This window comes from Leuresthes tenuis, unplaced genomic scaffold (genome assembly GCF_036924035.1).
Source record: "Leuresthes tenuis unplaced genomic scaffold, fLeuTen1.0.hap1 SCAF_7, whole genome shotgun sequence".
Lineage (NCBI taxonomy): Eukaryota > Metazoa > Chordata > Actinopteri > Atheriniformes > Atherinopsidae > Leuresthes > Leuresthes tenuis.
The window spans coordinates 6,223,247-6,250,699 of NW_027325361.1; the positions used below are offsets into that span (position 1 = coordinate 6,223,247).

At 40.6% G+C, this 27,453-nt stretch overlaps 1 protein-coding gene across 4 annotated transcripts in view; it reads left to right on the top strand.

The window, feature by feature from the left end:
* The window catches only part of atp11b (ATPase phospholipid transporting 11B), a 47,786-nt gene extending 21,210 nt beyond the window's left edge, over window positions 1–26,576 (top strand). Inside the window, exons 18-31 of one of the 4 annotated variants that reach the window (XR_011916916.1) lie at window positions 355–536; window positions 2,492–2,695; window positions 3,043–3,196; window positions 3,591–3,693; window positions 3,777–3,922; window positions 4,072–4,131; window positions 4,571–4,698; window positions 4,966–5,104; window positions 6,645–6,710; window positions 7,252–7,355; window positions 8,260–8,425; window positions 10,913–10,998; window positions 17,040–17,203; window positions 21,862–21,949. Coding sequence is in view for 3 of the 4 variants with exons in the window: in XM_072388997.1 (XP_072245098.1) it covers window positions 355–536; window positions 2,492–2,695; window positions 3,043–3,196; window positions 3,591–3,693; window positions 3,777–3,922; window positions 4,072–4,131; window positions 4,571–4,698; window positions 4,966–5,104; window positions 6,645–6,710; window positions 7,252–7,355; window positions 8,260–8,425; window positions 17,040–17,203; window positions 21,862–21,940 (1,695 nt within the window). In the remaining variant the exon portion in view is untranslated. Of the gene's footprint in view, window positions 1–354; window positions 537–2,491; window positions 2,696–3,042; window positions 3,197–3,590; window positions 3,694–3,776; window positions 3,923–4,071; window positions 4,132–4,570; window positions 4,699–4,965; window positions 5,105–6,644; window positions 6,711–7,251; window positions 7,356–8,259; window positions 8,426–10,912; window positions 10,999–14,136; window positions 14,281–17,039; window positions 17,204–21,861 lie in introns of those variants that run through there. The other 3 variants (XM_072388997.1, XM_072388998.1, XM_072388999.1) reach the window with 3 other exon arrangements.
* Window positions 26,577–27,453: the final 877 nt, after the last annotated feature.

Consider the following 27,453-nt stretch of genomic DNA (forward strand, 5'->3'; position numbering starts at 1 on the left):
AAATTCTTTACTATAATAGTCACACAGACACATATTCATGTTCCACTTCAAGTCATCAGACATCTGTAACCAGACATTGTTCTCTGGACTTCGTTGATTTGTAGTCTTCTTCCCTCCAGCTGGTTCTGTGAAATAAAATCTTTTTGTTTTGTATTTTCTCTACTTTTGTTCATCTTTGTGTTTTATCTCCTCATCTCTTACCCACATCCTTTTCCTTCACATTTGCTTTTTTGTTATGGCACATCTATGCTGTCTCATTTTTATCTGTATTGCTCTGACACCACCATGCTTTTTTTCTTCCTCAATCTTTTTCCTCTGTTTTCATCTGCGCCCATCTTTTTCATTCTGTTATAGAAAGGTTTGCGGACCCTGGTGGTGGCATGTCGACACTTCAGTCCAGAGGAATACATGGATGTGGACAGGCGCCTGACAGCAGCTCGCACTGCGCTGCAGCAGAGGGAGGAGAGGCTACATGAAGCCTTCGATTACATCGAGAGAGACCTGCAGCTCCTGGGAGCAACTGGGGTGGAGGACAAGTACGGACACTTGAATACGAATGAGAATATTGGTGTTTTCTCTCCTAAAACAGTTCTCTTCATATTCATAATTCATCTCTGATTGGGTATGTCAATGATGATAAGTGTAGAAGAAGCAAGATGAAGCCACTTCAGTAACATATTTAAAGTAGAGTGTGGTGACATTCTTAGCTTGCTTTCATCACAGTTCTGTTTGTACAGTCTAGATTTCCTAACCAGTGAGGTATAGTTGTTTAAACCTTGTGTCACTAATTATAGTACCGTAAATTCCAGACTATAGAGCGCACCTGAATATAAGCCGTACCTTCTAATTTTAAAAAGAAAATCCATTTTGTACTTGTATAGGCCGCACCGGATTATAAGCACATTGTAATATGAGATATTTACACAGAAAGATTTTTAAACTTTTAATTAAATGCGTATGGTAACATAACCAAATGCATACTGCAAATGCTTTTTTCCGTTCAGTACCATCCATGGTTTTAACTTAAATGCCTATGGTAACGCACAAATAGGTGGCATAAATTCTTTTTTCCGAACAGTGCCTGTAACACTGCTGGTTTAAAAAAAAGAAAAAAGACCATAGTCTACCAGGAAAAGTCATCGATCGCCTTTTTCATCTTCCTCCTGCACACTAAAACCATCAAAGTTATCTTCTTCAGAGTCTGAATTGAACTTCGTCACTCACTTCAGTCTCTTCGTTGTCGCTCTCACAATCTCATCTCATCTCAGACTGATCGCCTTTAAAAGCTGCATCATGCATTTCTTCATTTGTTTTCCATGTTGAGGGTGAGTACAAATGATCGATTTACAATGACTGAACAAACTATTCGTTAATTCTATTGGTCTAATGTTACAAGGCGAAATGTTTTTGGCGGCATGAAAAAAAAAGAAAAAAACATTAGCCACACCGTATTATAAGCCGCGGTGCTCAAAGCCTGGGAAAAAAGTAGCGGCTTATAGGCGGGAATTTACGGGAACTATTGTATTTTTTATGATCAACTACCCTTTCCCTCAGTGATGTCAGCAGAAAGACTGGATAAACATTAGCTAACATTAACATTATTTTGCTGTCATACCACCTTTCATCTGTCTTATGACCAAACATTTAATTACTAATTACATTCCAATTAGCCTCAGTTGCACTTTGGGTCATCTTATTAGAAATGGAAAAAATTCAGAGCGTGAAGCTGAACTGGATAAATGTAACTGTCCACCTGCTGCTCTCAGGTGCAGCCTCACTAAGCTGCTTCTTGTTAATTTCTGTAAACTGTTAAGTCACTGGAAAAACCTAGCATTCATTTATCTTTTTCCTTCTTATTGGATCACACAGTAAAAAACTTCTTTGCAGCTAGCTAAGTGAATATTGACTAAATTAATATGTATTGTGCCGAAAGTGTTATGTTACTAAAATTAGAACATTTTAAAACATAGAGAAGACACGTGGCTAAAACTGACATATACAGTAAAAGAGAGCCTCCAACAAATAAACAGTGGATAGTCTGAAAGGAGAGGCAGACATCTCTTCATTGAGCATCTCTGGAAATTAATGTTGCTATGTGTTTGCATCCACTCACCATCTGCTCCTCACATAAGCCTCAGTTTCTCACACTTTGTTTGTCTCTGCTCTCTCACTGCTCTATTTCTGTGTCTGAAATGAATTGCTCCCGGGGCACACATGGTCACGATCAAAGGATCTCCTCCGTTATGGAAGGGATGACTAACATTTCCCTCTGTGTTCAGTCTGAATATAAAGAGTACATTGCTGAAAGGCATGGTTATTTCAGATCATTTCAAATGTTTGTTAATCTTCTGTGGGATATAAGCTGTGGTAGGGAACTCTTCCTGGGGATTGACCTAATGCAATTCTATAGGAATCATTTGACCTCTTGCACATGCAGCATGTGTTTCAGGTGTGCTCTTGTATATATTATCTCCCCCTTTGTTTTGCTTAGACTTCAAGACAAGGTCCAGGAGACCATTGAAGCTTTGCGGCTGGCAGGCATCAAAGTGTGGGTGTTGACGGGGGACAAACACGAGACAGCAGTCAGTGTCAGCTTGTCCTGTGGCCACTTCCATAGAACCATGAACATCTTGGAGCTTCTGCAACAGTGCTCTGACAATGAATGTGCGGAGCAGCTCCGCAGACTGGCCAGAAGGTAGGTGTGTGTGTGTGTGTGTGTGTGTGTGTGTGTGAGAGATTCTCGTTTTTAAAATGGAAATATTTTGAGTTCATGAGTTTTTGTTGAATTTTAATTTAATAGTAATTAATAATAATACTTGAACCAGTTCTCCACAAATATGAAGGTTTACTGTATTTCTGTTTACTGTATAAGAAAATGTTTGTATAGTGTTGAATCTTTAAAATGCAAACTTAATGAAAACAATGCAAAGGTACATCTGTGTGTGTGTGTGTGTGTGTGTGTGTTTTAAGTAATTAAAGACTAAATTAGTCTAAGCTGGTGAAAGTCAGATCCAACTGATCCATCTTTTCATTCATTCCCAGGATAAAAGAGGACCACGTCATTCAGCACGGTTTGGTTGTCGATGGGGCCAGTTTGTCTTTAGCACTGAGGGAACACGAGAAGCTCTTCATGGAAGTTTGTAAAAACTGCTCAGCTGTTCTGTGCTGCCGCATGGCCCCACTGCAGAAAGCTAAGGTTATAAGCTGCTGCCAAATGCACACAACCTATAACACATGAGAAATGTTAAATATTGACAGATGATAAAATTCCTCACCTCAAAGAAGCATTTACTCCACGCTCATAGCTGTCATCCAATCACAATTAATATTCAACCCACCCAAATTCCACGGTGACGTCAAACCAGAGCCAAATGACATCAGCTTTGAACTTTTTCCCATACTGCAGACTACAGCTAGGTGCTCGTTCCAGCCGAGGTTATTTAGACAGTGAGTCTCTTATGACGAAGGAAGCACATCTGATAGCTTACAAACATTTCTCCTTTTGATGGGTACTCTGTGTTGATTTATGTCAAAGATTTTTCTAAACTTTCTAAATGTCCTTCAACATATCAGTTCTTTGCTCTGTTTAGGTTGTGCGTCTTTTAAAGACCTCTCCAGAAAAACCAATCACTTTAGCTATCGGGGACGGAGCCAATGATGTCAGCATGATCCAAGAAGCCCATGTGGGCATAGGTACAAACATACACTGACAGCACGGCCTTAAACTCTGCTGTGTTTGTATTCTGAATGTTCACTGTGAATGTGTGCACCTTCAGGTATCATGGGAAAGGAGGGCCGTCAAGCTGTGAGAAACAGTGACTATGCAATTGCCAGGTTCAAGTTTCTGGCAAAACTACTTCTGGTTCACGGTCACTTTTACTACATTCGAATAGCTACGCTTGTACAGTACTTTTTCTACAAGGTAAAATCATTTTCTTTCTCTATAAAAGTTAAGTGGCCATTTTGAATTGTAGAAATGGGCTTTTACATCAGCTGTTATCACGAGTGTACTCGGCTGTGTCTGCTGTTCCATGTTTTTAATGTGTCTCTCCTTCGCTGTGTCTTTTCTAGAATGTGTGTTTTATCACGCCCCAGTTTTTATACCAGTTCTTCTGTTTGTTTTCACAACAAGTAAGTCTCTTTAAATCTCCATTTCACTTACTTCTCATCTATCATTGTCATTTCTGTTTCTGCTTTTCACATGCACCATTTTACTCAATTAGCACTTTTTAAATACTGTTGATTTTCTTCCCAAAACTCATGTTGAAAGAAGTCATTGTGATATCCAGTTTGAATTCAATTTAAATGTTAGCAAATACCAGCCATCTTTTTGAGTTGCTGTCATCTGTTATATGTTACATAGCTGGAACTTTATAAGTCATTTCTAAATGATAGAAATGTCAGGTAAAGATTGTATAAGTTAATATATTACACATATTGTAAATTTTGGTTATAACTGACTAAGTTCAGACTCGCCGTCTTATTGTTTCATATTTTTATGGATAAGTTGGAGATGTCACTTCTACCCACAGTTTGGTGTTGAGTGAAATGCTGTTTCTGTCCAATCTAGACTCTGTATGACAGTGTGTACCTGACACTGTACAACATCTGCTTCACCTCGCTCCCCATCCTGGTGTACAGTTTGTTTGAACAGCTGGTTCATCCGCATGTACTGCAGAGTAAACCTGGCCTGTACAGGTAAGGCCACGTGGAATTATGCACACTTTGTTGCATAATATCATCCACTGTTAGCAGAAAGCAGCTAAGCAACTTTACTTGGCTTTGTGCTAAGTCTGACAAAGACTGATTTTTATGTAAAATGTAAGATGAGCTGTTGATATCTGAAGTCTGTTTACTTACAGTACTTATATAAGTGTTGTTCTGTTCATTTAATTAAAGCATGAATGTGTGGTTTAATAAACTATATTGATGTAGAAATTAAGCAGAACTTTGTATCATTAACAGAGATATCAGCAAGAACTCGCTGCTGTCCTTCCGGACTTTCTTGTACTGGACTCTGTTGGGCTTCTGTCACGCATTTGTCTTCTTCTTTGGATCCTACATTTTAATGGGGGAGGACACGACACTTATGGGCAATGGGCAGGTGTGTATCTGACAGAATGCACATGGTGTATGTGTTAACACCATGATTGAATCCCTAGAAACAATACTGATGAGAAAACATTTTTAAAAATCATACTTCAAAATGGTTTTGGACATGAATGGTAGGTAGCTGTGTTTTTACAGTTATTTTTGTTTGCGTGCGTTTTGTGATGATTGGTGCTACTGATTACTGGCTGTTACGTCTGTGATTTGTTTCCTTGATCTTTCTTCTTTTTGTCTGTTTCTCATTCTTTCTGTTAAACAATATAACACATTTTCTCTTTTCTGTTTCATATCTTGCCATCTCTCTTACTGTCTGAAGTTTGCCATTTCTGAATGCATTCACTTTTATTACTGTTGATTGTATTTTTTCTTCCATCTTCTGTTGATTGCGACTTTTTCCTTCTGCCTTCACGCTGTGCATGTCTTCAGATCTTGCGAGCTAACAGGCAGCTGGTAAGAGTGTGTTCTACCGTTGAATGCATGTCTCCCTAGGAGGTTAATGAGAGGACTCAAGAAGATTCATTAACATGTTTTCTGTTGAATAGGATGAACTTCAGTACTTCTGCTCAGTGATGTATTTACATATTGGCTTATTTCAGAAATGTATAGCACAAATGCAGGTTTAGCTGCTAAGTGTATTTAGAAATAACGGGTCTGATTCCTTCATTTTTGCTATTTGTGCGTTCCGTTTGCAGTTCCATTCATTTTGCCCAAATGCCATATTTGTAATTGATTTTTATTCCAATTAATTTTTCGGGGAACATTTAAAGCCTACAGGTATTCAAAAATAAATCTAAAGTTACTCTGAACTAATAGCACAAAAGCTTCAGACTGCAGATTTTAATATACATTGTAACTTGTTTATAGATAAAAATATTTGAGTAACTCCTCTGGAGGCTTACTTGCATCAGTACTTTAATGATGTAACATTTTTAATATCTTTTTGTGGACTACAAGCGACAGGTTATTTAATGAAGGACGCCCATATGATCCAAGCTACCACCCCTTGGAAGGGGGTCCACAATCTGTGTTTTCTTCACTCACGTCTTACGCTGTATGAGCGTCAGTGTTTAGACTCCAGCAGGCTTTTGAAGTGGTTGTCAACAATACTGTGCCTCCTGCAGCTTTCACTGTTTAAGTAGCATGGGAGCTCCTGAGGGTAGTAGTACAGGCTTCAATGTAGACACCATAACGCCAGACGGCTCATTAACTAGGGGCCGCTTTCTAGGTTCATAAAAGAGAGGTTCGCTCACCTTTTCTAACACTTCATTACTTTAGACGTTTGTGGTTTTGCTAAAATAGTTTAACTTAAAGTTAGAAGAACTGTGCTTAGCTTTTTTATCATCCAATGGATCAGTGGAAGTAAGCTCAGGTTGTTGGAAGTGTGCAAAAGAGGCTGATCCTCTTATCAGTTATCCTGCCACTAACAGTGCATGTGCATGTAAACAAAGCTTCTTTTTCTTTCTAGTCATAAAATCTCGTCAGCTTTTGTGTGACACTGTTGACGGCTAATAACTGCATATTGTATGTTTCTGTAGATGTTCGGGAACTGGACGTTTGGAACACTTGTCTTCACGGTCATGGTCATCACGGTCACATTAAAGGTAAATTACATTGAACATTGCTGTCAGAACCAAGCGGTTCTTTTCAGTAATGAAATAATATCATACACTTTTTCAGACAAACAAACAAGCACCACAAACAAGCACAATAACAGCCGTTATTCAGTGAGTATAAAAGAAGGGTTTGTGGAATAGACAAAAGCTCAACATCTTGCACACATCTTGAAACCCAAATACTTGGCTTAGACTTTAAATGGACCAAGATCGCATCCTCAGGTGGATACTAAAATTGTAAAAGCATGTAACACTCTGTTGCTGTTTGCATTTACTAAAAGCTGGGCAGCATGCTTGGGTCCAAAGAGCCACACTTGGTTTTCACACCAGTGTGAAATACAGTATGTTGTGAAAAGGATGATGTCAGTGGCCATTAACTGCAGAGGATTATTTGTTACAGGTTGGGGGTCAAGGCCTCTTTTATAGCACAGAAGCAGACTGATGTAGTTTATTGTTGCACCACCTGTCACTATTTTAGTGTTTTATACCTTATTGCGTGTGTCTGTGTGTGTGTTTTGTGTAATTACAGCTTGCTTTAGAGACTCATTTTTGGACGTGGATGAACCACTTTGTGACGTGGGGCTCAATTGCTTTCTATTTCATCTTCTCACTCTTTTATGGAGGCATTATTTGGTAAGTAACAGCTGTCATCTTTTGTGCATTTATTACATTATTTTTTAATAATTTCCCTTCTAAGCACTGCAGAGTGCAGCTTAGAAGAGAACAGCTCTGAAATTAGCTACTTAATTTCTAAACAATTAAATTATATGGACATTAAACATTTCAATACTGTGCAATGATAACTTCATATTTATTATACAGGGTGTAACTTAGTCTGCAGGGGTACGGAAGCAGCCTACATTGAACCTGAAAGTGTCTGAAGCACTTTTTAGTCTAATGTTTTCTGAATATATTTACTGAAGAATATTCTACAATAGTTCATGTTTTTTCCCAGGAAAGGCATTCATCTACAGCGATGCAGCTGTGTAAAGGGACTAGTGCAGTTCTCTTTTTCTTTTTTCTTTTTTTTCTTCTTCTTCTTTTTTTTTTTTGCATCTTGATGAGGCCTTGGGTGAAACAGCCAATCTTGTGACTGCAGCAAAATCACTGAGGCTTTGTTAAAATCCTCTGTAAATATCTGCCAGAAAGTTGGACCAATCAGATCAATCTTAACCACTTTATCCAGTCTGGTCAGCTTCCAGACTTGTGGGGGCCATCCTGGTGATATTGGGCCATAATTGATATTTGCAGTCTGACATCTGCACCAGTCATTAAACTCCCCCATCGGGGAGTAATAAAATCATTTGAAGAGCACAACTCCAAATGCCAGCCACACTTTAATTCAGAGTGAACGAGGCAGAATGGGTCAAGTCTGGCTGTCCAGCTCTTATGTTGTTTTTGAAGGTTTGCTCGAATGTCACAGTCGCTTTTATATGAGACGACTAATGGTGTCCACCGCTGATGACAAGCATTGAAATGGTTATCTTTCCCTTTTCTCTTGCACAATTAACTAGTGTGCTGTTTTCACTTTCTACAGGCCGTTCCTGCATACCCAGGACATGTACTTTGTCTTTGTGCAACTGCTGTCCAGCGGTTCAGCCTGGTTCGCCATCATCATCATTGTCATCACTTGTCTCTTTCCTGATGTAGTGAAGAAAGTTCTCTACAGACATCTGCAGCCCACCAGCACGCAGAAAAGTCAGGTAACGATTGAAAGAGATGCAGAAGCAAAGAAAACAAGTGGAAAGTGATGGCAAGATGTCTACAGATTGTTGCCTGGAAACATTCCTGAAGAAGCCAATTCACATTCTCACACTGATCATGTTTACATTCTCGGGCCACTGTGGGCTGGAGCTATCATTGAGCCAATGCAGCTCATAGCTGGGCCTTGAAGGCTTTTAGCCCTTTTGTATTGCCTTAAAACCCATCCACAATATACTCGCTCAGCAATTTTCATTCAATAAAAGTAAGAATTGTTCAAATGCAGACATTTTGAGGTAGATGGATGTGTCAAAAGTCTACCGTTGAACATAAAACATGATGCATACAACATAACAGATGTGTCCTAATGTTGTAGCTATATGACTTAGAATAATGTACAGTTAAGGCTCACATATCCATCTAGGATCTCTTTATATGAAGCTTTGGTCAAAATGAAGTGGCTACCACTAATTGCAGATTGTTTTTTATTTTTGTCATAGACAGACTTTCAGTTGAATCATTTTACTCTTTAGCAAGCAGGATAAATTACCGGACAAAAAGACCAAATGACAGAATCTTTATCTGATGGTAAACTCATGTCTCAGGGAGCCTCTTTGCTGATTGCACGACAATTACAGCAGACACCATTGATCTGTCTTTGTACATTATTGTTAGAGGCCAGTGTTTAGTACAATTTGTAATAACTGAAAGAAACAGTGAGCCAGTAAGTTGCTGAACTTCCTTGTTCCTAAGCGACCGGTCTAACAGTCTAAACTCACAGCTAAACCCTGCTTTTCATGCTCCTCATTCCAGAGTAGCCCTGTCTGGCCAAAGGGTATTTGTCAGGCCAGTAGCCCTGGTCGCCAGCTCTGAGGGTGCCCCCCCTCTCTTAAGTTGAACATGAAATTACCTCGCTTGCCTGCTTTTGACCCAATAGTATAAACAACCCTTTTAAGAAAATAACGTGCCTTATTTTTTTTGTGAATAGTGAAGGAATCCAGCTCAACTTTCCTGGGGTATAGAGAGACTTTCTTAAGTTGCTTTCATACGTGAACACTGGAGATGTTCAGGAGAGTGTGCCGACGACATGATCTGATCTTTGTCTGCAGTTCGCTCGATGATGCGATGGACGGGTCGTGAGGGAACGGGAATGTAGAGCAGGCAGGCAGCACATGATACAGACATCTGTTTGTGGAAATCCCTGCGTTTTCTTTACAACACGTTAAGAATAGCAGCTACGGCTCCTTATTAGGGATGGACTATGATTTCAGAGTGGAAAGTCAAAAGATAGAAGTAGATCTGCATGCATCTGTATATATCTACAATATTTTCAGCAGATTTTACTCTGGGGACTGTGTTGAAAATCCCTCACAAGAGAACCAGAGCAATTACTGTGGACATTTGCATTTGAAAAGATGTATCGTAGTTACTCTTGGTCACAGCACGGTAGTGGCCTTTTTTGGCTCGCGCTTTACAGTGTGTCTAATGGTTCCACTTTGGAAAGCAAATGTTTTCCTCTTCCCATTTGCCTTTCCTTTGTAGAAATGTACGTTTAGTGGTCTTTGAATAAGTAATGGGAATTCAATATAATTGAATGGAAGCTGATCTTCAAGATAAATCATTTTGTAAAGATGAAAGACAAAATAGAGCAAAGAACAGAAGTTAGAGAATGTATCAGAAAACAAATTCCAAAAAAGTTAATTGGAAACAGAGAAAATGAATGTATCTGCAGAATAATATCCAGAAACAGGAGGTTGTTTAGGTTTATACATTTAAATAAGCACAACCATTTAGAGGACATTAGCAATGTTATCCTTGAAGCCAGTTAAAAAAGGAAAAATCTTGATTTCTATGTCTGAGTTTTCTTAAGGTCTTTAACTCAACCATAAATCTATTGAAACTTGTTAAAATGGCAGGAAGAACCGACCACTGTTCAATTGTTAAAATGTCTTCTCTGGGCAATGTTGGATTTATTACGTATTCCGACATGTATCACAAATTATTATTTTTCCTCTAACATGAGAAGAGCCTGGAGGTAGAAATAAACTATAACGTCAAAGAAAATCAGAATCGAGACGACAGCAGAAATGGGTCTGTGTTGATTTTCAGTAGTTCACTATTTTAAGCCTCAGTGGTCATGAGTAACCCACTTAACAGGAGCGTCATGGTGTTCATGTTTACACCACATGACTTCCCCCTGATCAGTACACACACACACACACATACACACATCACCAATCAGGAGACCAGCATCGTTGCTCCGATTGGTTCATGTTTTGTTCAGGAGCTACTTTTTCATTCCTTTGGGGTGTTTGGAGATTCTGCTCTAACTTTTGTCCTGTTTTGTGAGTGTGTGTGTGTGTGTGAGAAAGTAGCCTCGGTATGAATTGTGTGTTTAAATGCGCGTACGTCTGCGTGTGAAAGCGCTGGATTTCTAACCTCTCTGTGTGTTCTTCATTCTGCCTTTTGCCCGTACTCTCCTGGTGTAGATGTATTCCAACAGAGTGGTGATAGGTGATGACTTCATCGCTCTGCAGCCTTTGTCCAGAGCCAAGAGCCAGCTGGGCAAAATTAGGTAGAGGATTTGAGATTTATTCAGCCCGGGGCAAAACATGCACCGAAAAAAATAGAGGTGGGGGGGGTCAACCAATTACAGGAGTGCTTTATCCAGAGGCACTATTTCTGTACTCAAAATCAATATTTTTAAACAAATTTTCATTCTTTAAAGAGATTTTAATTGCAACATATTGCAGAAGACTTATCATCTGAAGTAAAGGTGTTGAAATGTATAAATAAAGAACTCAATTTAATATGGTTGGTATATATTTTACCATGACAAATGTTTTAAACCTTAGTGCGTTGTATTTATTTCCTTTTGTATCACCTGTACTTGTAAAACAGAAGTCGGAATGTCTTTGACATTTTGATAGATGATCATCAAAATTTAGATTAAAATCTCATTTAGACAATCTGGCTTCTGAGAAGAGGAAATATTGCTTTAAAGGATAAGCGCTCCTGTTTATTCATTCATTCACGTTTTCTCCCAGGTCTTGACTTTCTGTAGACCTCCTCAGGCTCTTCTCCAACACTGACAGCACTTCTGAGTTGTGTGCTGTCAGTTTTGGAGCAAAACCTTTGGTTTTATGTCCGTGACTGCATGTTCTTGACAGCCAATCAGCATTCTCTGTAGTCGGGATGGGGAAAATGTAAATGTGCTTGTGGGATTGGAGATCATGCAGAAGAATGTGATGTAGAGTATTTTAGCTGCTGCATGTGTTGCACATTAGTGAGAGACATGCATGCATTCTGAGACTCACTGCATGGTGCCTTCATTACCCCACCCACTACATGAACAAGTTGATAAGGGAATGAGTGAGCGAATGTGTGTCCAGCCACATTAGAACCCTCTTTGACCTGATATTGTCTCTACCCACTGCACTCCCAAAAATGTGGAATAATGTTGGAATGTGCGGACCTAGTTTGCGGTCATTGTTTTAAAAGCACTTTTCTGAGCGGAGCATCCTTATTAGTGTGGCTGGTCAGACCTGCCTCCTTATATTTATCAGGTTTGTTCTACAGTCATACATACAGTCCTTCACTTTTAAAGTTTGACATCAGTCAGATGCATGATGCATCCTATCAAACTTCTTTATCTTCACATCATGGTGCATCCTTTTGTTGTTTGCCCAGCCAATAGTCCTCAGACTGGTTTTTACCACTTGAGGCTGCCTTCTCACCTCAGAGTTGCTCACCTGCATGGGTTCAGCAGTTTCACAGAACAAGACTGATAACTTACTCCTCTGCATGAGTGCCCCTTCAGTTGGACAAGATGGACCAGAACCATCTTCTGCAGCATGGTGCTGTCCTGTTAGAAGCATGACAAACTGCTGAGTCGTTGCACATAATTTAGAACGGGGATTTCAAAATATTGCCTTTTGATACCTGATAAAATGCCAACAACGGAAACATATTATTATGAATTATCAAAGATCATGTGAGCAAACTTTTACCACGTATAGAATTTTGTGCTACATGTGATTTCAAAGGTTATAATGCTGCATGCGTATCTTAGCAGCTATGGTACTCGGGCACTTGCATGGACATGTAAATTCATATTGATAGAAATAATATGTTGTATGTTTTTACAGTGCTTTACAGCTCTTTTAATTGCCGGTTTATATTCCACATTAAAGCTAACGAATCATACCGTTAGCCTGATTGCTACACAGAGAGGTGCCTTAAGTCAATCCTCACTGATAAAAAGATGGGACAAAATATTCCAACTATCCTCAAACTAAACAAAATGATTTGGTGCATGGATTGCATTTATTTTATCTTCTCTTGTAATGTGTACTTAATAAACTGGCTTCTGAATGTATATTTTAAGCTATAAATGATGCAGACAAAGCAGATAATTTCTCAGACTCCATCTCAATGAGGATGTACAAACTATAGAATTTCAGATCACAAGTGTGCTGTACATGGTGTTAAATACGGGTACAAAACACATTATACTAAAGGGGTCCTATGTCTTCAGTTGAAGTAATTTGTTAAAACTCGTACTGCTTTCAAAATCAAATCAATATTTGAATATCCTGTCAATGTGCTGTATGAAGTCATTTATTCAGCGCCATGTTTCCAGTACCTTTCAGTCTTTTTTTCTTCCCTTTGAGATGAGATGGAGGTAATCACAAAAGAGTCCAGAGGGCTCTCTTGGGTTCAGCTGTTGTTTGCCGACTCTGTAGCTCTGATAAATTCAGCTGCAGGTTAATTGCCTCACATGCTAATAGATTTGCTCTTACGTGCACTTCCCTCGAGAAATATTCTGAATGCCTGAAGCTTCTTTCTTTACATTTATTACTTAGTTTTACATCTACTTCTGAGCTTACCTGCCAGTGTGCTTGGTTGTCTTTTTTTCCTGCTTTTGAGGGAAATTAAAGACCTCCCTTAGTGACCTCATCAACTCAATTAAATATTCTGAAAGACTCCAGATTACCCTTCAGTCTCAAGAAGAAAGATGTTGAAATCTAAAGTAGGGGACCTTGTTCTTGTTGACATCTTGTTACTGAAGCCAGGAAGCAGAAATAATTAGCTTTGTGTGCCCAAATTTTGCACCCCACTCGGCTGCCATGTTGATAAGGTCATTTCTGAAGGGCTTTAAAATAAGACCAAAGTTGCTTTGGTTTTTATAGACTGTATGCATACATGTTGTGAGCACTGTGGTTTGAGGGTCACAGATTTTCCCCAATCAACTGGCCTCCTACACTGCCGCCGGACGGACATACTGACTGAGTGAACGCTTGCCTACTTATTGAGTAATTTGCTAGTCATTCAATTAGTAGCACTGAAAAATATATCCACTCTATGGTTGTTAAGTCTTTATGGATTCATTGGGGTAATGTAAGATATTGCCAGATGCTTGAGACAATTTCTAATTGACTCAAAATATGGATGGCAAATGGACTAGATTTAAGAAAGTTCCAAAAGATGTAGAATCAAGTCGTGATCTGAACTGGAAATTCAAATAGTCAGTTTGTTTCAGTAAACATTCTAAGAGTGAAAACCAGACTGAATGACAAAGATGGATATTTTTTTGCACTGTGTTATGATGCTTTGTCGATGTCCGGCCTACCAACAGCCTTGCCTGGTTGACCGATGGATGAGCTGTTTGATTAGCCAGCAGGGCTCACTGTAAGCATCTTGTGTTCTTCAGATGGAAGAGGGTGAGGGTTCAGTCGGCCCAGAATATGACCCTGTTAAAGCCCAGCGGAGCCCAGGGGAGGACAATTGGCACCTGCTAGCTGCTTATCCTCCCCCTGCTGCCCCCGGCCCAGACCCATGCTCCCCTAGGTAGTACCATACATGTACTTCACTCCCATTGTCCTCATTGTACTATCACTCCCCTGATTTCACCTGAGGACCAGCCAACCAACCCTCTGCACCACCCCACAGCTGCAGCAACCTGCACATGACCTTATGTTTGGTTACAACAACCTGCACCTTCAGTCATTCCCCCACGGTTGTATGCGACAGCTACTCCACTCTGCCCTTTAATTTCACATGTTAGTAATGCTGCTTCTGTGTGTCTTTCTGTCAGTATCACTTTCTATATGAATGACCTCATACTGTCCCGCCCAGTCATGATTTAACTTCATCCTTCCCTACCCTTCTATGAAATACCTCATCCTTCCCAGCCCAGATGTGACTGACACTGTCCTCCCTTACCCAACCATGATTGTGCCTGACTTTCCCTAACCCCTCACTGTTATTGATCAGGTATGGGTTCAGAGTTAAAACAAAGAGAGAATGCTGTTGGCATGCTGGCTTCATTGTCTTTGACATATTTTCATTCACCATCTGCTGTCATTTCACTCAGTGATATTTCATTGTTTGCTTGTAAGTGTTTTATGGCTCATGTCTTTTAATTTTAGCTTTCTTGTTTTTTTCTGTTATTTGCTTTCTCTACATAGTGATTGTGAGCACCATGTGTATATGCTACAGAAAATCAGAGATGAGCAAATAGTTTGATCCAGACCAGGTTACAGGTTAGAGCTTCTTAAAGATGAACTACTTTCCTTCTGCTGTTGTAAACCAACGGAATGCTCTGTTGTGCTGAATGCTATGTCTGAAGCAATGAGTCAGCCAGAGGATGACGTCACCCATAAAGCTGCCACTGAGGCCATTTTATGGCAAAGCATTGAGTTCTGGTATGCGTTTCTCAGGAAACCTAATTTTGTCGGAGAACTGTTAATCACATTTACTGGTTCAGCTCTACTGGAGGCAGGATGTAGCTTTTGCCTCGCTGTTCCAAAAGGACGAATTACTCAGATTGTCAGAAACGGTACATTTATGAAATGACCATTGAATTTGATACTTCCTCTAGATGTTAATGGGTTTGGTTTCCGTTTTAGCAGTTGATGTAATGGCTCATGGGCTTGAGCAAGCACAGATGGTGTTAGTTACTCTATGACCATACCAACATGGGACCTTTTGCACTCTGGGATACTTTACAGTCAATGGCTACAGCTTTGGCTTGACTTCCACTGCTTTGCACAGACAGTAATTCATATTCAATTTTATCAGTCAGTATTTTGCTGTGGCCAGCCAGAAACACAAGTCTGGTTCCAAGCCAATTGTGTCTCAACTTTCTGCAGCAGAGAAGCACAGCCAACATTATAAGTCAAAGTACAGTAGAATACATGGGTCAACACTAACAGTGGACAGGTCGTACCAGATTACAGGAGACTTCATGGATACATCAAATGAGAAAATTAAAAAAAAAAATTAATTTGGAAACACTTGGATACTATGGATGCTTTTAAACTCCACAGAGACTAAACTTCCCTTTCAACAGTACTAGGAAGAATCATATGTTCCTGAACCTCTGAGTAGTTCTGAATCATGTAGATCTCTTATGAAAGTCTGGTTGATCTGTCATTTTGTGCCCCTGTTTGTTTTATGAAAGAATGATACAGAGTGCACACTCCATGAGTATACATTTACTCCACTCCTTCCTGTTTCTCTTTCTGATCTGTTCTTTGTCTCCTCTCCATCACACATTGTCTTTCAGGCACTGACTTGGATCATTTTCTAGGCAGCAACTTTTTTATCCACCAATGTATCGCTTTCTCATCTGATTAGTCATAAAACACATTTTTAGCCTTACTATAGTCAAGTAGAGGATTTATTATCTTATAACCGCTTCCATATTAACACAGATAGTATTTTGTATTATTTTGACAATGTCTACATATTCTTGTTTATTTATCATTTGTATTTGTGGATATTCCAGACACTCACTTTGTCTAACTGCCAGTAGATAGAGTGGATTATCTAAGTGTAAGGACCTAAAGGAAAAGGAGTTTGGCTTCTGTTGCTTGCTCATGAATCTGATCATCTGGCCTTGGTTCAGGTTCGTAATTCCTTAACAAAGCAGATTGAACACTGAGCGATGTGGATCAGATGCAGAGTGATTCATCACGGATTTATGGACAGGCAGAGAGACCATAGCTGAGTTTTAGAGGCTTTGCAACAGATGGAGGCCTTAAAAGATCACTCTGAAATCCTTTAAAAAATGAAAGAAATAGAAAAAGGTCTCATCTTGTCTGCCTGCTTGGCACAATCATTTTGCAGTATAGATCTTGAATAGTGAGAATAATAACTCAGCTGAATAATCTTCACTTCATTTTGGATTCATCACTTTGAGCTTCTTTGCGTGTTTTCTTCATTTGTTTACAGGTGAAACACTTTATGTATTTATTTGCAACATTTCATTCCCCAGTGAAGCATGTGTTGAGTGTGTTCCCTGTTCTCCATTGTTGCTGTAACAGCATGCAGTGTGTCATCCTCTAGTTGCCCTTATCATCCTTTCACTGGAAGATGAGGCACAGATGAGACAAATGAAATGTCACTCAGGTTGTATTGGTTTTAATTTTGTTGTTTTCTTCTCTTTCTCCTTTTACTTCTTCTGTTCCTCTTTCCTTCATCTCTTTTGCCCTCTATTCTCATTTCTTTGTGATTCAACTTATCCTCCTTTGCGCCTATTCTTCACATCATCATTTTACTCGCCTTCTTTGGCTCCTCTTCTACGCTCTCACCATCTTTTCCCTCCAACAGTCTCTATCAGCCTCCCAGGCGCAGGCCCTCAGCTGTGTGGAGTCCCTGTGCTGCTACCAACATGGGCAGAGCGGCTGTTCCCGCCTGGCCCACCTCCTGGAGCAAATGACCGGGCAGTGCAAGGCCAGCGCTAGCAATTGCCACGCATCCAACCGCAGCAACAGGTGGGGAGGACGGAGACGACAAGAAACAATGATTATGAATCCTAATGAGCCCTCGCCATCTCTTGGTGTCAAAAATTTGGGCTGCAGTCCTGACTGTTATAGCCCATGATGTGACTGGCTGTGAGTCTTATCTTGTTCAGATTTGTAGTAGTTTGAACATGCGGTTTTCAGATGGTGGTTTTAGTGTTTTTGAAGAGTTACTCTGCAGATACACAGCTCAAGCATCATGGACATGTGATTTCCATCAAAGTTAATGTTGGAGGAGTCTGGATTTGGGACATTTGTTTAATCACAGGAAGGTGAGCTTTACCTCCCGTCCACATGAGTCCGAATGAGTTGAAACCAAAATCCTAAAGATGAACAACTGAAAGCATTGTGATGGCCGTGCTGTCACCGTGGTGTAAAGATGTTTGTCTGGCAGCCACGATGGGGAAGATTTTGGTTGCAGTATTTTTTTATTGAAATCCTTTCAATGCTCAGTGTCTGCGCCCAACAGATATCATGCTATGTGTTGTCTGCAGCTGACACATGCTACAAATGTATTAGCTCATGTGTCTATGTCTTGCTCAAGTGCTATGATCTGTTGTCTGTTTGTCTGCCTTTTTATCTCCTCTGTTCTCTCCTGTGATGCCGCCACAAAATCAATGTTTGGTGTCCAAATAAGAACTTAGTCTGATCAGCCAGTTTCCAAAGAAAGCTGTCTAATCTATAATGCACTTTAACAGATGACACCACAAATACGTTCAGCTGACTTGTTAGCTTTTGGTCCACCCTGTATTGTATAATACGTCCTCTTGTTTAGGGCAACTCCACTTGAGATGAGTCCAGATGGAGGTTTACAGGTTGAAGCCCTAAATAACAGCTGTAGTGAATCATGATGTGGGTGTTGCTGCAGAAAGCCACCTTTCAGGTTTAAGTCCACTTTGTGATAAAATATGATGAAACCTAAACAGTTAGGCTCTTCTCAGAAAGCTTTTTGCACGGCGCAGCTTCAGACGGGTAAGCTGGGTGCACAGTCTGTGGGCCTGCCCCGTCTGCACTTTCTGTGTTACCGTGTCTTCACCTGAAGCCCAGTGACTCTGTGGGGTCATTGATTAATTGACCCGATCAGCCCTTTCTTGCTGAGCAATCAATATTTCTCAAAACATCTCGGGACACACCATATTGATTAGATCGGTAATGAAGATGTAGCATTCTTGTTCTTTTTGTGCAAGCATTTTGCAGTGTAGCTTACACAGATTCGGGTGGTGTTAGCACGCCTGTTTGTTTGTTCGTTCATGGGTGTCTGAGATTATGTAATCATGCAGGGAAAATAAGGGATGCATTCTTTTTTGTGCCCTCGGCCCTTCTGGAGAGCTAGCTACAGACTCTGGTCAAGCAGAGGACTGTGTCATCACAGACAGTCGGAAAACAAAAATAGTCCTATAGGGACTGACTGTAATGACGTCTCTCTGTAACCACTTTTATATGTTGGTCCACAGAGAAAATAATACAATCTGTGGTATTGGATATTCATTTTAAAATTTGACTCCACCGGTGGACAGCATAAATTGTTCTGTTATTCAATATATCTCCCCTTCACTCACATTCGAGTGTGGGAAATAACAGCATTCATGGAATGATCTACTTCAGTTGCTGTCAGGGTCAGTTCACTGAAAGAAATACAAACCTTCAGGGTGAAATTGCCACTTAATGCATGATTCAATTTAGATGAATTCCTTCCTGTGGGGATGATTGATCTGTTTTCTGACCTTGGCAAAAGCAGCCAATTGGTTTCCTCGAAGGGAGGACACGGCAGCCAATTGTCTCCCCATCAGGTAAAAATAAACGGCGAATATACCATAAAATGCAGAGGTCTGCTTTTTACTGTGACCAGAACACAGAAATGGGGCTGAATCAGCAGTTACTTGTGTGTCTGTCCTCTCCTCATCTTTCTTCATATAGTCTCTATAAGCCACATAAATTTTTCAAGCCCTCTTCAAACTCTTTGGCACATCTGAAGAAATAAGCAGTCGACTACTAAGAACTGAATGAGTTGAGACTCCTCCCAATTTTGGCCTTAATGCTAGGATACTGCCGTAGGTGGAAGGGTATCCACCCATTCCTTAATTCTGTGTGTAACGACTGGAAGGAATGTATAGCAAACTTATTTAAGACTTATATAATACATGAAGTATTTATTCGATATTTATTGGAAGCCCAGCTGTAGTTGGCTGCTTGCCTTTGCCTGTTACTGCAGTGTTGAATGCTGGCCATAGCTGAATGATGGCTGGGGACACCAAAGCAACACTCACGCACGGATGTCAGGAGTTAAAAATGTTTTTCAGTATAACCAATATAGAGTGTATGCCTGTGTGTAATTGTCACACCAATGCAGCTGAGCCTCTGTCACACAAAGAGATTTTTGACACATGAATACAAAAACAACAAATGCTGTTTAAAATGGAAAATCTTGTAGACTTTAATATTTCCATTTTCAAGAAAATGGACAGAGATTCAGCTGGTGTCTTGTTCCTCCTGTTCCTGAGTCTAAGAGCCTGGTTCTGGCCCCTTTTGTTCTGGTTCTGAGAACAAAGGCTCTGCATCTTAAACCAGAGGTTGCTGGGAATTGTCTCAGAATCCTTTTCCCTGCTCTTTCCTGTATCTACTAACCTTTTTCTATTGGATCCTGAAGCCTTATATGTGCTTCTGAGAAGAGGCCAACATTGAGGGCGTGCTTGTTTTGTACCTGCTGGTGTTCCATTTGGGTGGAGTGCTCTACAGCTTTTGACTTAGAGCAGGGATGTGCACATCCGGTCCTCGAGGGCCGCTGTCCTGCAGGTTTTAGCTGTTTCCCTGCATCAACACACCTGATTCAGATCAAGGCATCATTAGCAGGCTTGTGCAGAACTTTTGAAGAGATCCATTTCATCTGAATCGGGTGTGTTGAAGTGGTGAAACACCTAAAACCTGCAGGACAGCGGCCCTCGAGGACCGGAGGTAGACATCCCTGACTTAGAGAAACTCCTGTCATCCACAAGAAGCCACAAAACAAGAACGCCCTGATTCTGTCCTGTTGCATGGGGGCTGCTGCTGCTGCCTTTGGTATTTTGTATACAGTGTTATATATTTGTTCCCCTGTCACACACTTCCCCTCCTTTGTGTCTTTGTCCTTCTGTGTCTGAAATCTGCATAACGTAGTTTGACCTTTCAGATTAATAATTCATGTGCTGTTAACATCTAGTGTGAGCTTGATCTTGTCAAAATCTGACTGTTCTGTTCTAAGTTCGTCTTTCCAAAAGTATGTTGGGTGCTGATGTCCTTTTAGCCTGTTGTAACCCAGAGACCAACGATGGTTTTAGAGCACAGATGTTTTCGTTTCACCCTTGCCTCGGTAGACAAGCTGAGCAATCGACTTATCACGTGAGGGTGCCTCCAGTCAAACCACCATTTGAGTCATGAGCCTATTTAAAGTCCCTGGGTGGCCTTGTTTTTCTGTTTACCAGGTCTTAAAACGGTTGTCTTCATCTACAAACAGTTTTGAATTAAAGGTGATTCACAGCAGAGAAGCTGACATTTAGAAATAAATGGAAAGGAAAATGTGGAAGCAGCAGTGTAGTCAAGTAAGACAGCTCTCACTTTGTAATGTTTTCAACTGCAAAACAGTTGAGCGTGTAAAAGCCTTCCAGGCGTCATGCTTCCAGTCATGTGCAGATCAGGTAGCAGTCACACTGTTTATGCTGAAGCTGGGATCTTTTTTTTCCACAGAGGTAGAGGCTCTGATCATCGGCTCTGGTTCATGTTTGATGCGAGTCGGCGCAGTGGAGGTTACTTTGCTGTGACCTCAGACAGTGGGTTCAAACAGCAGCATTTGTGTCGTGTCCAGGTTTTTCTTGTCCAACTCCAACTTTGACCAGTCAGTTTGAAAAGTGGGATCTGCACGTGGTCCATCTTTGTTAAGCTGGCTAAGCTGATAACAGGAACGGCCCGTACCTCTGTCACTTTATACTATATGCATATGTATTTAATGTGGTGGAACATAGTTCAGTATGATGCACATTTTCCTCAGAAAGATGCAAAGATATTTAAGTAGTTACGGTAACTAATCTTTAGGATGTTTATTCTACCAGCAGAAAAAAGTGGATAAATGCTGCCAATGCTTGTTAATCATGATTTTTTTTTTCCTTCTTCTAATTGTCTTCATTTATATTCATGTGTTGAGTAACTTAAGTCTCATCTCAAATCCCTGTCATGTGTGTAAAATGCAATACCAGGAAAAATAGAAACTCTGGAATCTGTCATGTTTAATAACCCATAATTCTCTCATTTTAGCAAATAAAAAGTGGGTTCTTGTTGGTTCCCTTCATTAAAAAAAAAAAGAAAAAAAGGCTTTTAAGTTAAATTCTCTTTAATGTGGACCAAACCTGATGACATCATTAGTTGAGTTAATGAGGAGAGACTTTTGATACTCATCACACTCTTCACTCATCCATCCTTCCATCTTCTCTGCTTCTACCAGCTTGGTTCTGTAGTTTGAAATCCCAAAGTTTTTTGATAGCTAGCTGAAGCTCAAACCCAGCCGTGCGTGCGTGTGCGCACACACACACACACACACACACGCACGCACGCACGCACACACAGTTAGTCTCTAACCATCAGTCACTGCTGCCTGTTTTCAGGTCTTGGAGCGACACAGAGAACTTCTCCAATGATCGCAGCATCCTGACGCTGTCGCCCATCGAGGCCACCCACTGCTGACTCCCGAGGCCACTGACTAACACACACAACTGAGAGAGGGAGAGCTACCACTCAGTTAGGAGTCATACTCACACCCCCGCCCCCATTTTGTGAATCTACTTCAGTTTAAAGTCGGTGCATTCTCAGCTGGATGCAGTCACTCATAGGATAAGGAGCTAAAGGACTCAGCTCAGTGCCGCAGGCTGCCTTACCTGTCACCTTTTTTATCAATGAGACAATAAGCTGTTTTGTTCTACATCTGAACAAACTCATTTGAAGAGTTTGAATTTACGCATCTATTTGGGATAAGGCTGAGTGAATCGATTGTTAGAAATGCTGAGAGCAGCATCGCATGGGAGCTTCAACTTTAACAAAAATGAAAGCCTTCAGCCTGGCTTGACGTCTCTGGAGCTGCAGAAGATTTATTCGGTACATAAGGAGGAAGAATCTGATTCCTGCTGCCTGCAGTGGGTCTGTAAAATAAACCCCATACCCTTAAATGGTCAGAGTTTATCTGTGACCTCGTGGAGCTTTTTTTTTTTTTTTGACCTTTCTTTGCAAATCAGTTGTCAAACATTTTTCTTGCAACTGACAAAAAGCAGACCCTAATCTAAGCAGACAGAGATTTCCGACTGGCCAAACTTTTCTCTACAAATGTCAGCTAATGTCAGTCATTAGTCCTGCTCAAAGCATGGCACTGTAAAAAATAACCCAGTTGACCAATCACACTGCAGGACTGAGCAGATTTGACAGATCCACAATCCGGCGGCATTCATGTAGCACCAGAAGCTCAGATAAGTTGGACAAGAACGTCTCAGAGGTGTCTGCGAGCAGCTAAAGCTCAACATCTCGTTGTTCTATTAAACTGCTATCTCTGAGCTGTCTGCATTGTCATTTCTCATTCCGACTGAAGGGGAGGAATCCTGGACCCCCTACAAGTTCTGCTAAGACCTACGGTACGGTAGCTGTCCCCAGAGCTTCATCTCAAATGCGGAACCAAAGGATCCAGACTGGAGTTTATAAGGAAAAATGTTTATTTTTGTGCCTGATTGTACAGAAGCTTATATTCTTAAAAAGACTTGTTTGTGCTGCTTTGTCGTCCGACTGTTCAGGCCTCCGTGTCCCTGGTGTGTTGCTCTGAAAGAGGCCAGATGTTTAAAAAAAAAAAAAAAAAAGCCATACATTTTGAAGAAGTTATATTATTAATAGTTAAGAAAGGGTACTGTGGGTAGATGCTGTGTGAACCTGTTGTTTATTTGTACTTATTCCCCTTGAATGCCTTTTCTCCATCAGCCCGATGACCAAAAGTGTCTCAGCATTACAGTCCATGATGCCCAGGGATCATTCCAAAGCGCGCAAGGCAAAAAAGTTTGTGTATTTGGTGAAACAACTTCTCTACAAATAGAATTAGAGGTAGAAACAACTGTCTATAGGCTGCTTAAAAGTAATCCCAAAGTATCGGCTAATGGTTCTGTTTCATGTCGGTGGGACAAAAATGGCTTTAATGGTGAGCAGCTTTGTGGGATCGTGGCTGGTGTATGTTGACCCAGACAGCAGAATGTTTCCATGTTCTGAAGATAAATATGTTTCACTTTCAGAGAGGAAAAGCAGAGCGTTTGCACAAGTCACATTTCAAAATCACTTTTTCCATGATCACCCATTTCCACTGAAATCATACAAGCCATGTTTTTTCCCCTGACATTGCTTTTGCCACATGTGTTTCTGCTGTTAAGGTGTGCGTGTTTGAATGTCTTAGTTTCTTTGTGTGGCAGCCATGTTGTTCGATGGCTCGTAGCGAGCTCTCAGCGGACACTTGCTGCCTGCGTCTGTCTCGGATGTTCAGTTTGTCGTCTTTTGAAAGCTCTTAGAGGAGAATCCAGAAGGTTTCTGAAGTGTAAGGTCAGATCCCTCCCGAAAGACAACCGTTTTAAACTTGACACCAACGACCACACAACACTGACCAGTACTTGCCTCATCGAAAGCAAAGTCACAGGATGTGTCTGGTATGTGGTGAAGATGTCTCTCGGCAGCTCAGAATTCATTCAGGCTGTTGGTGGAATATTTCTGTACGGTACACCTTGTTGTTCTCTGTTCACACAGGTGCAACTGACAGTGGGGGGGGTGTATTTATTATTGCTGTACTTTGTTTTGTGTTGAGCTTTTCCTACATTTCAGTGTCTGTAATCACAATGTTAGTATGTTACCTGATATTTAAGAGGTAAAGGATGCTTCCAGGTCAATCACTCCATCCAGCAGAAAGTGATCACACCGTTCTTTAGGTCTCATTAACATAAAAATGTGTTTTAATCAACCAAGATGCACCTCAGTTCTGTACTCGCATTAAGACGCATATTAGTTAATGCTTTTTAAATGAGCAGCTTATGTTAGTTACTAAATGTTAGTTTATATCTATGAAAGCAATCATATGAAGTCTTAAATAATCGTTGTCGTGCTGATTTTGGCTTTAAAGAGTTAACAGGAAACTTGAGTCAGGAACTCAGAGCTTAGAATTGAAGAGGAAGCTTAAATCTAGCATTATATGTACTGTTGGAGCCATATACAGACTGTATTAAAAAAGCAGATGTTGCCACCATGATGTTACCATAACCAGCACACCGATCAGGTGTGAATCTAGTTAATGACACCATGACTAGTGGGAAGAGTCTGCTTACTGAGCGGAAGAGGTTTGCACTTATCAATCAGCATCTGTTGGAGAGTACCACTAATTACACCCGGTGGCTGCATCCTTCTTTTCTATACAGTCTGTTTATGGAGCGTAGAGGCAGAATCTCTCAGCTGCTGTTTATTATGGTGTGTCTGAACAGTTTCTAGTCTTATTGTCGGTGCATATTAAATCCTGGAGTATTCCCTTTAATACTTTAACAAACAGCTAATGCAGCACAGTTGAAGAAATGCTGAAACCTGAATTCAGAAACTGGACTCTACAGTTTCCATCATGCAGCTCAACGGCTTCTTTTCCAACTCTATCCTTGTCTTTTTACAAGATTTCTATTAAAGAGTGGATCACCTTTTCCCCCTCTGCCTTATTTTAAAACATTCTAGTCCTAAACATATCACACGTCAGAGGAACGATCACTGTGATAATCCCTTCTGTTTTTACCTCAAATCACTGTTACAGCTTCGGCACTCTGACTAAGTCAAAGGGTTTCTCCCTTAAACAAAATCCCATTTTGATTCATTTGTGGATTTTTAAAGCATCTCTCAGCATTTTTACCCCCCTTTGTATGCATTTGCAACTGATTGTTTTAAGATATGAAAATTGTGAACCTGTCATATCCTTAATGTGGAAGGATAGAAAAGAACGGCAACAAATCTGGTGATGCTGCTTTTGTTCATAAGGACTTCATCATCTGTGTTTCTCCAACATCTTATGTGCATGGTAACCAGGCTGTGCCATCAGCTACCATGCACTGCATTCATCAGGATAGTTCCTCAGACATCTCAACATTTAGGATTATTCCAACACATCGATGCTGTGACACTGCAGAGTCTCTGCATAACTCGAGCAGATGGAAGACGAGTCCTTCCTGCCCACAGGAAGAAGTGCAGTGCTGGTGCGGATCTGATGCCCCCTTGTGCCTAATGTGGTCATATTTTATGTACAAAGAATAATAAAGTACGTGTTTAAAAGTAATGAAAAGAAATTGGGATATTTTAGAATTCTTTCAGCTCCAAATCTGACTTGGTGAGGGTCTAAAATAGAAAGTATCCTCCAGCTATTTGTCCAAACCAACAGTAAAAATACAAGTAAATACCAGAGACCGTTACATTATTTTTTACATCCATTTCCTTCTGTTCCAAACAGCCACGAGAGCAGGTGTAAGAACCAGATCCAGATTCTCTGCAGCGTCGCAGCACTGACGTCATCCGATCTGTTACTGGTGAGCAGCAAACCAGGTTTGGAAATGAGGCCTCTGGGGGTATTTCTAGAAGCAGATTACTCAACCGCATAATTCAAAAATGGTGATTTAATATTTCATCATGCATCAACCCCTGATTACCATTATGTCATCCATCAGAGGCACTATCCAGATTTAATTGGACACCTTATTAAGAGACAGTCACGCGGTTGCATCCATTAAAACCTGTCCACACGTGGTCCTGCTGTCGGAGAGACTGACCATTTATTAAACGTCATCTGTGTCCAGACCAAGGGCTAAAACTGACCTCATGATGGGTGACGGCAAACTGATTATGAGCCACTCGCCTGATATTCAGGAACTATCCTGAATGATGATTCATTAATGATTTGTGGTTGTTGAACACACACAAAAAAAAGCCTTGTTTAGAAGAAAAGTGAAAAACTTTCGGCTGCAGACGGATGACATCAGTGCAAAGAAATGCATTATCAAATAAAAGCTGACTTTATCAAATCAGCTGAACAGCCGGAGCCTCAATTAAAATGTCAGCCGATCGGTCATGTGACTCATCACCCAATAAGACACCAGATCATGTCAATGGTTTGTAATCAGTCTTCCCTCCTCACCAGTAATTTGTCCTGAAGCGGACGATACACCATCATCACTCTTTTGTCGACTGCTATCTGATGCCGTGTCACTCTGTCTGTCCTCCTCCTGTCTGTAAATCTGTCTTATAGCTAAAGAGTCTATTTACAAAATAAATACATTTTTACACATCTGGTCTTTGGAGTTCAGTCATTTAAATGCTGATGTGAGAAGTGTACGTTAACGGAGCAAATTCAGATACAGGCAGGGTGTTTTTTTCTTTTTTATTTGTTTGGTTATCGGCTGAAATACCGAAACTATAGATCACACCCCAGATAAAAGCACATTCATGTACAAAGGGAAGAGTTGGCTCCAGATGAACAAAAATGGGTTTAGAGCCACAAAGTGCTCACAGGAACAAACTAATCGAACTACGTTAGAAATAGAATTTGGGTTAAAAGCAGCAGAAACGCTGCAGCCAAAGCCAGAAAGCAAAGCCACCAAGCTGAGTGAAGAGGTTTAATAATAATGCTCGTAACACACAAATGATCAGGAGTGTCAGGTCACCACTCAGGTTGCTTTTTAGATCTCTTTACAAACAACTCATTAGAAGAATATTTTCTAAGTAAATTCTTAAGCTTAATTTTAAAAATCAATTCAAATTTCACGAGGCTGAAAATGTTACAATGCTTTAATTTAAAACGACTATAAAAACACCAAATGGGTTACTTTACTACTGATAGGATTTCCTGACATTAACACATTAGTTCACCATCATGGGTCACTGCAGCCAGCCGGGCCAAGGTCGCTCGCTGTGTGAACCGCAGCTCTGGTGGCTATTCTCCACCCCCACAACAGATATGGAAACTCAACTCTGCCGTCACTTCCTCATCTCCCACAGCCGTTGGCCAGATCAGGGGCTGCTTTCAGTAGAAGCTTCCCAAACCCTACAAAACTCTGTCACCAAGTCTTTCAGCGGAGAGAGAGAGACGCTTTTCTATGGAACAGGTGGCAGGGAAGAAGTGGAGGGTGTTTAGAGCTTCTGTGTAACCCGCTTTCACACCACAT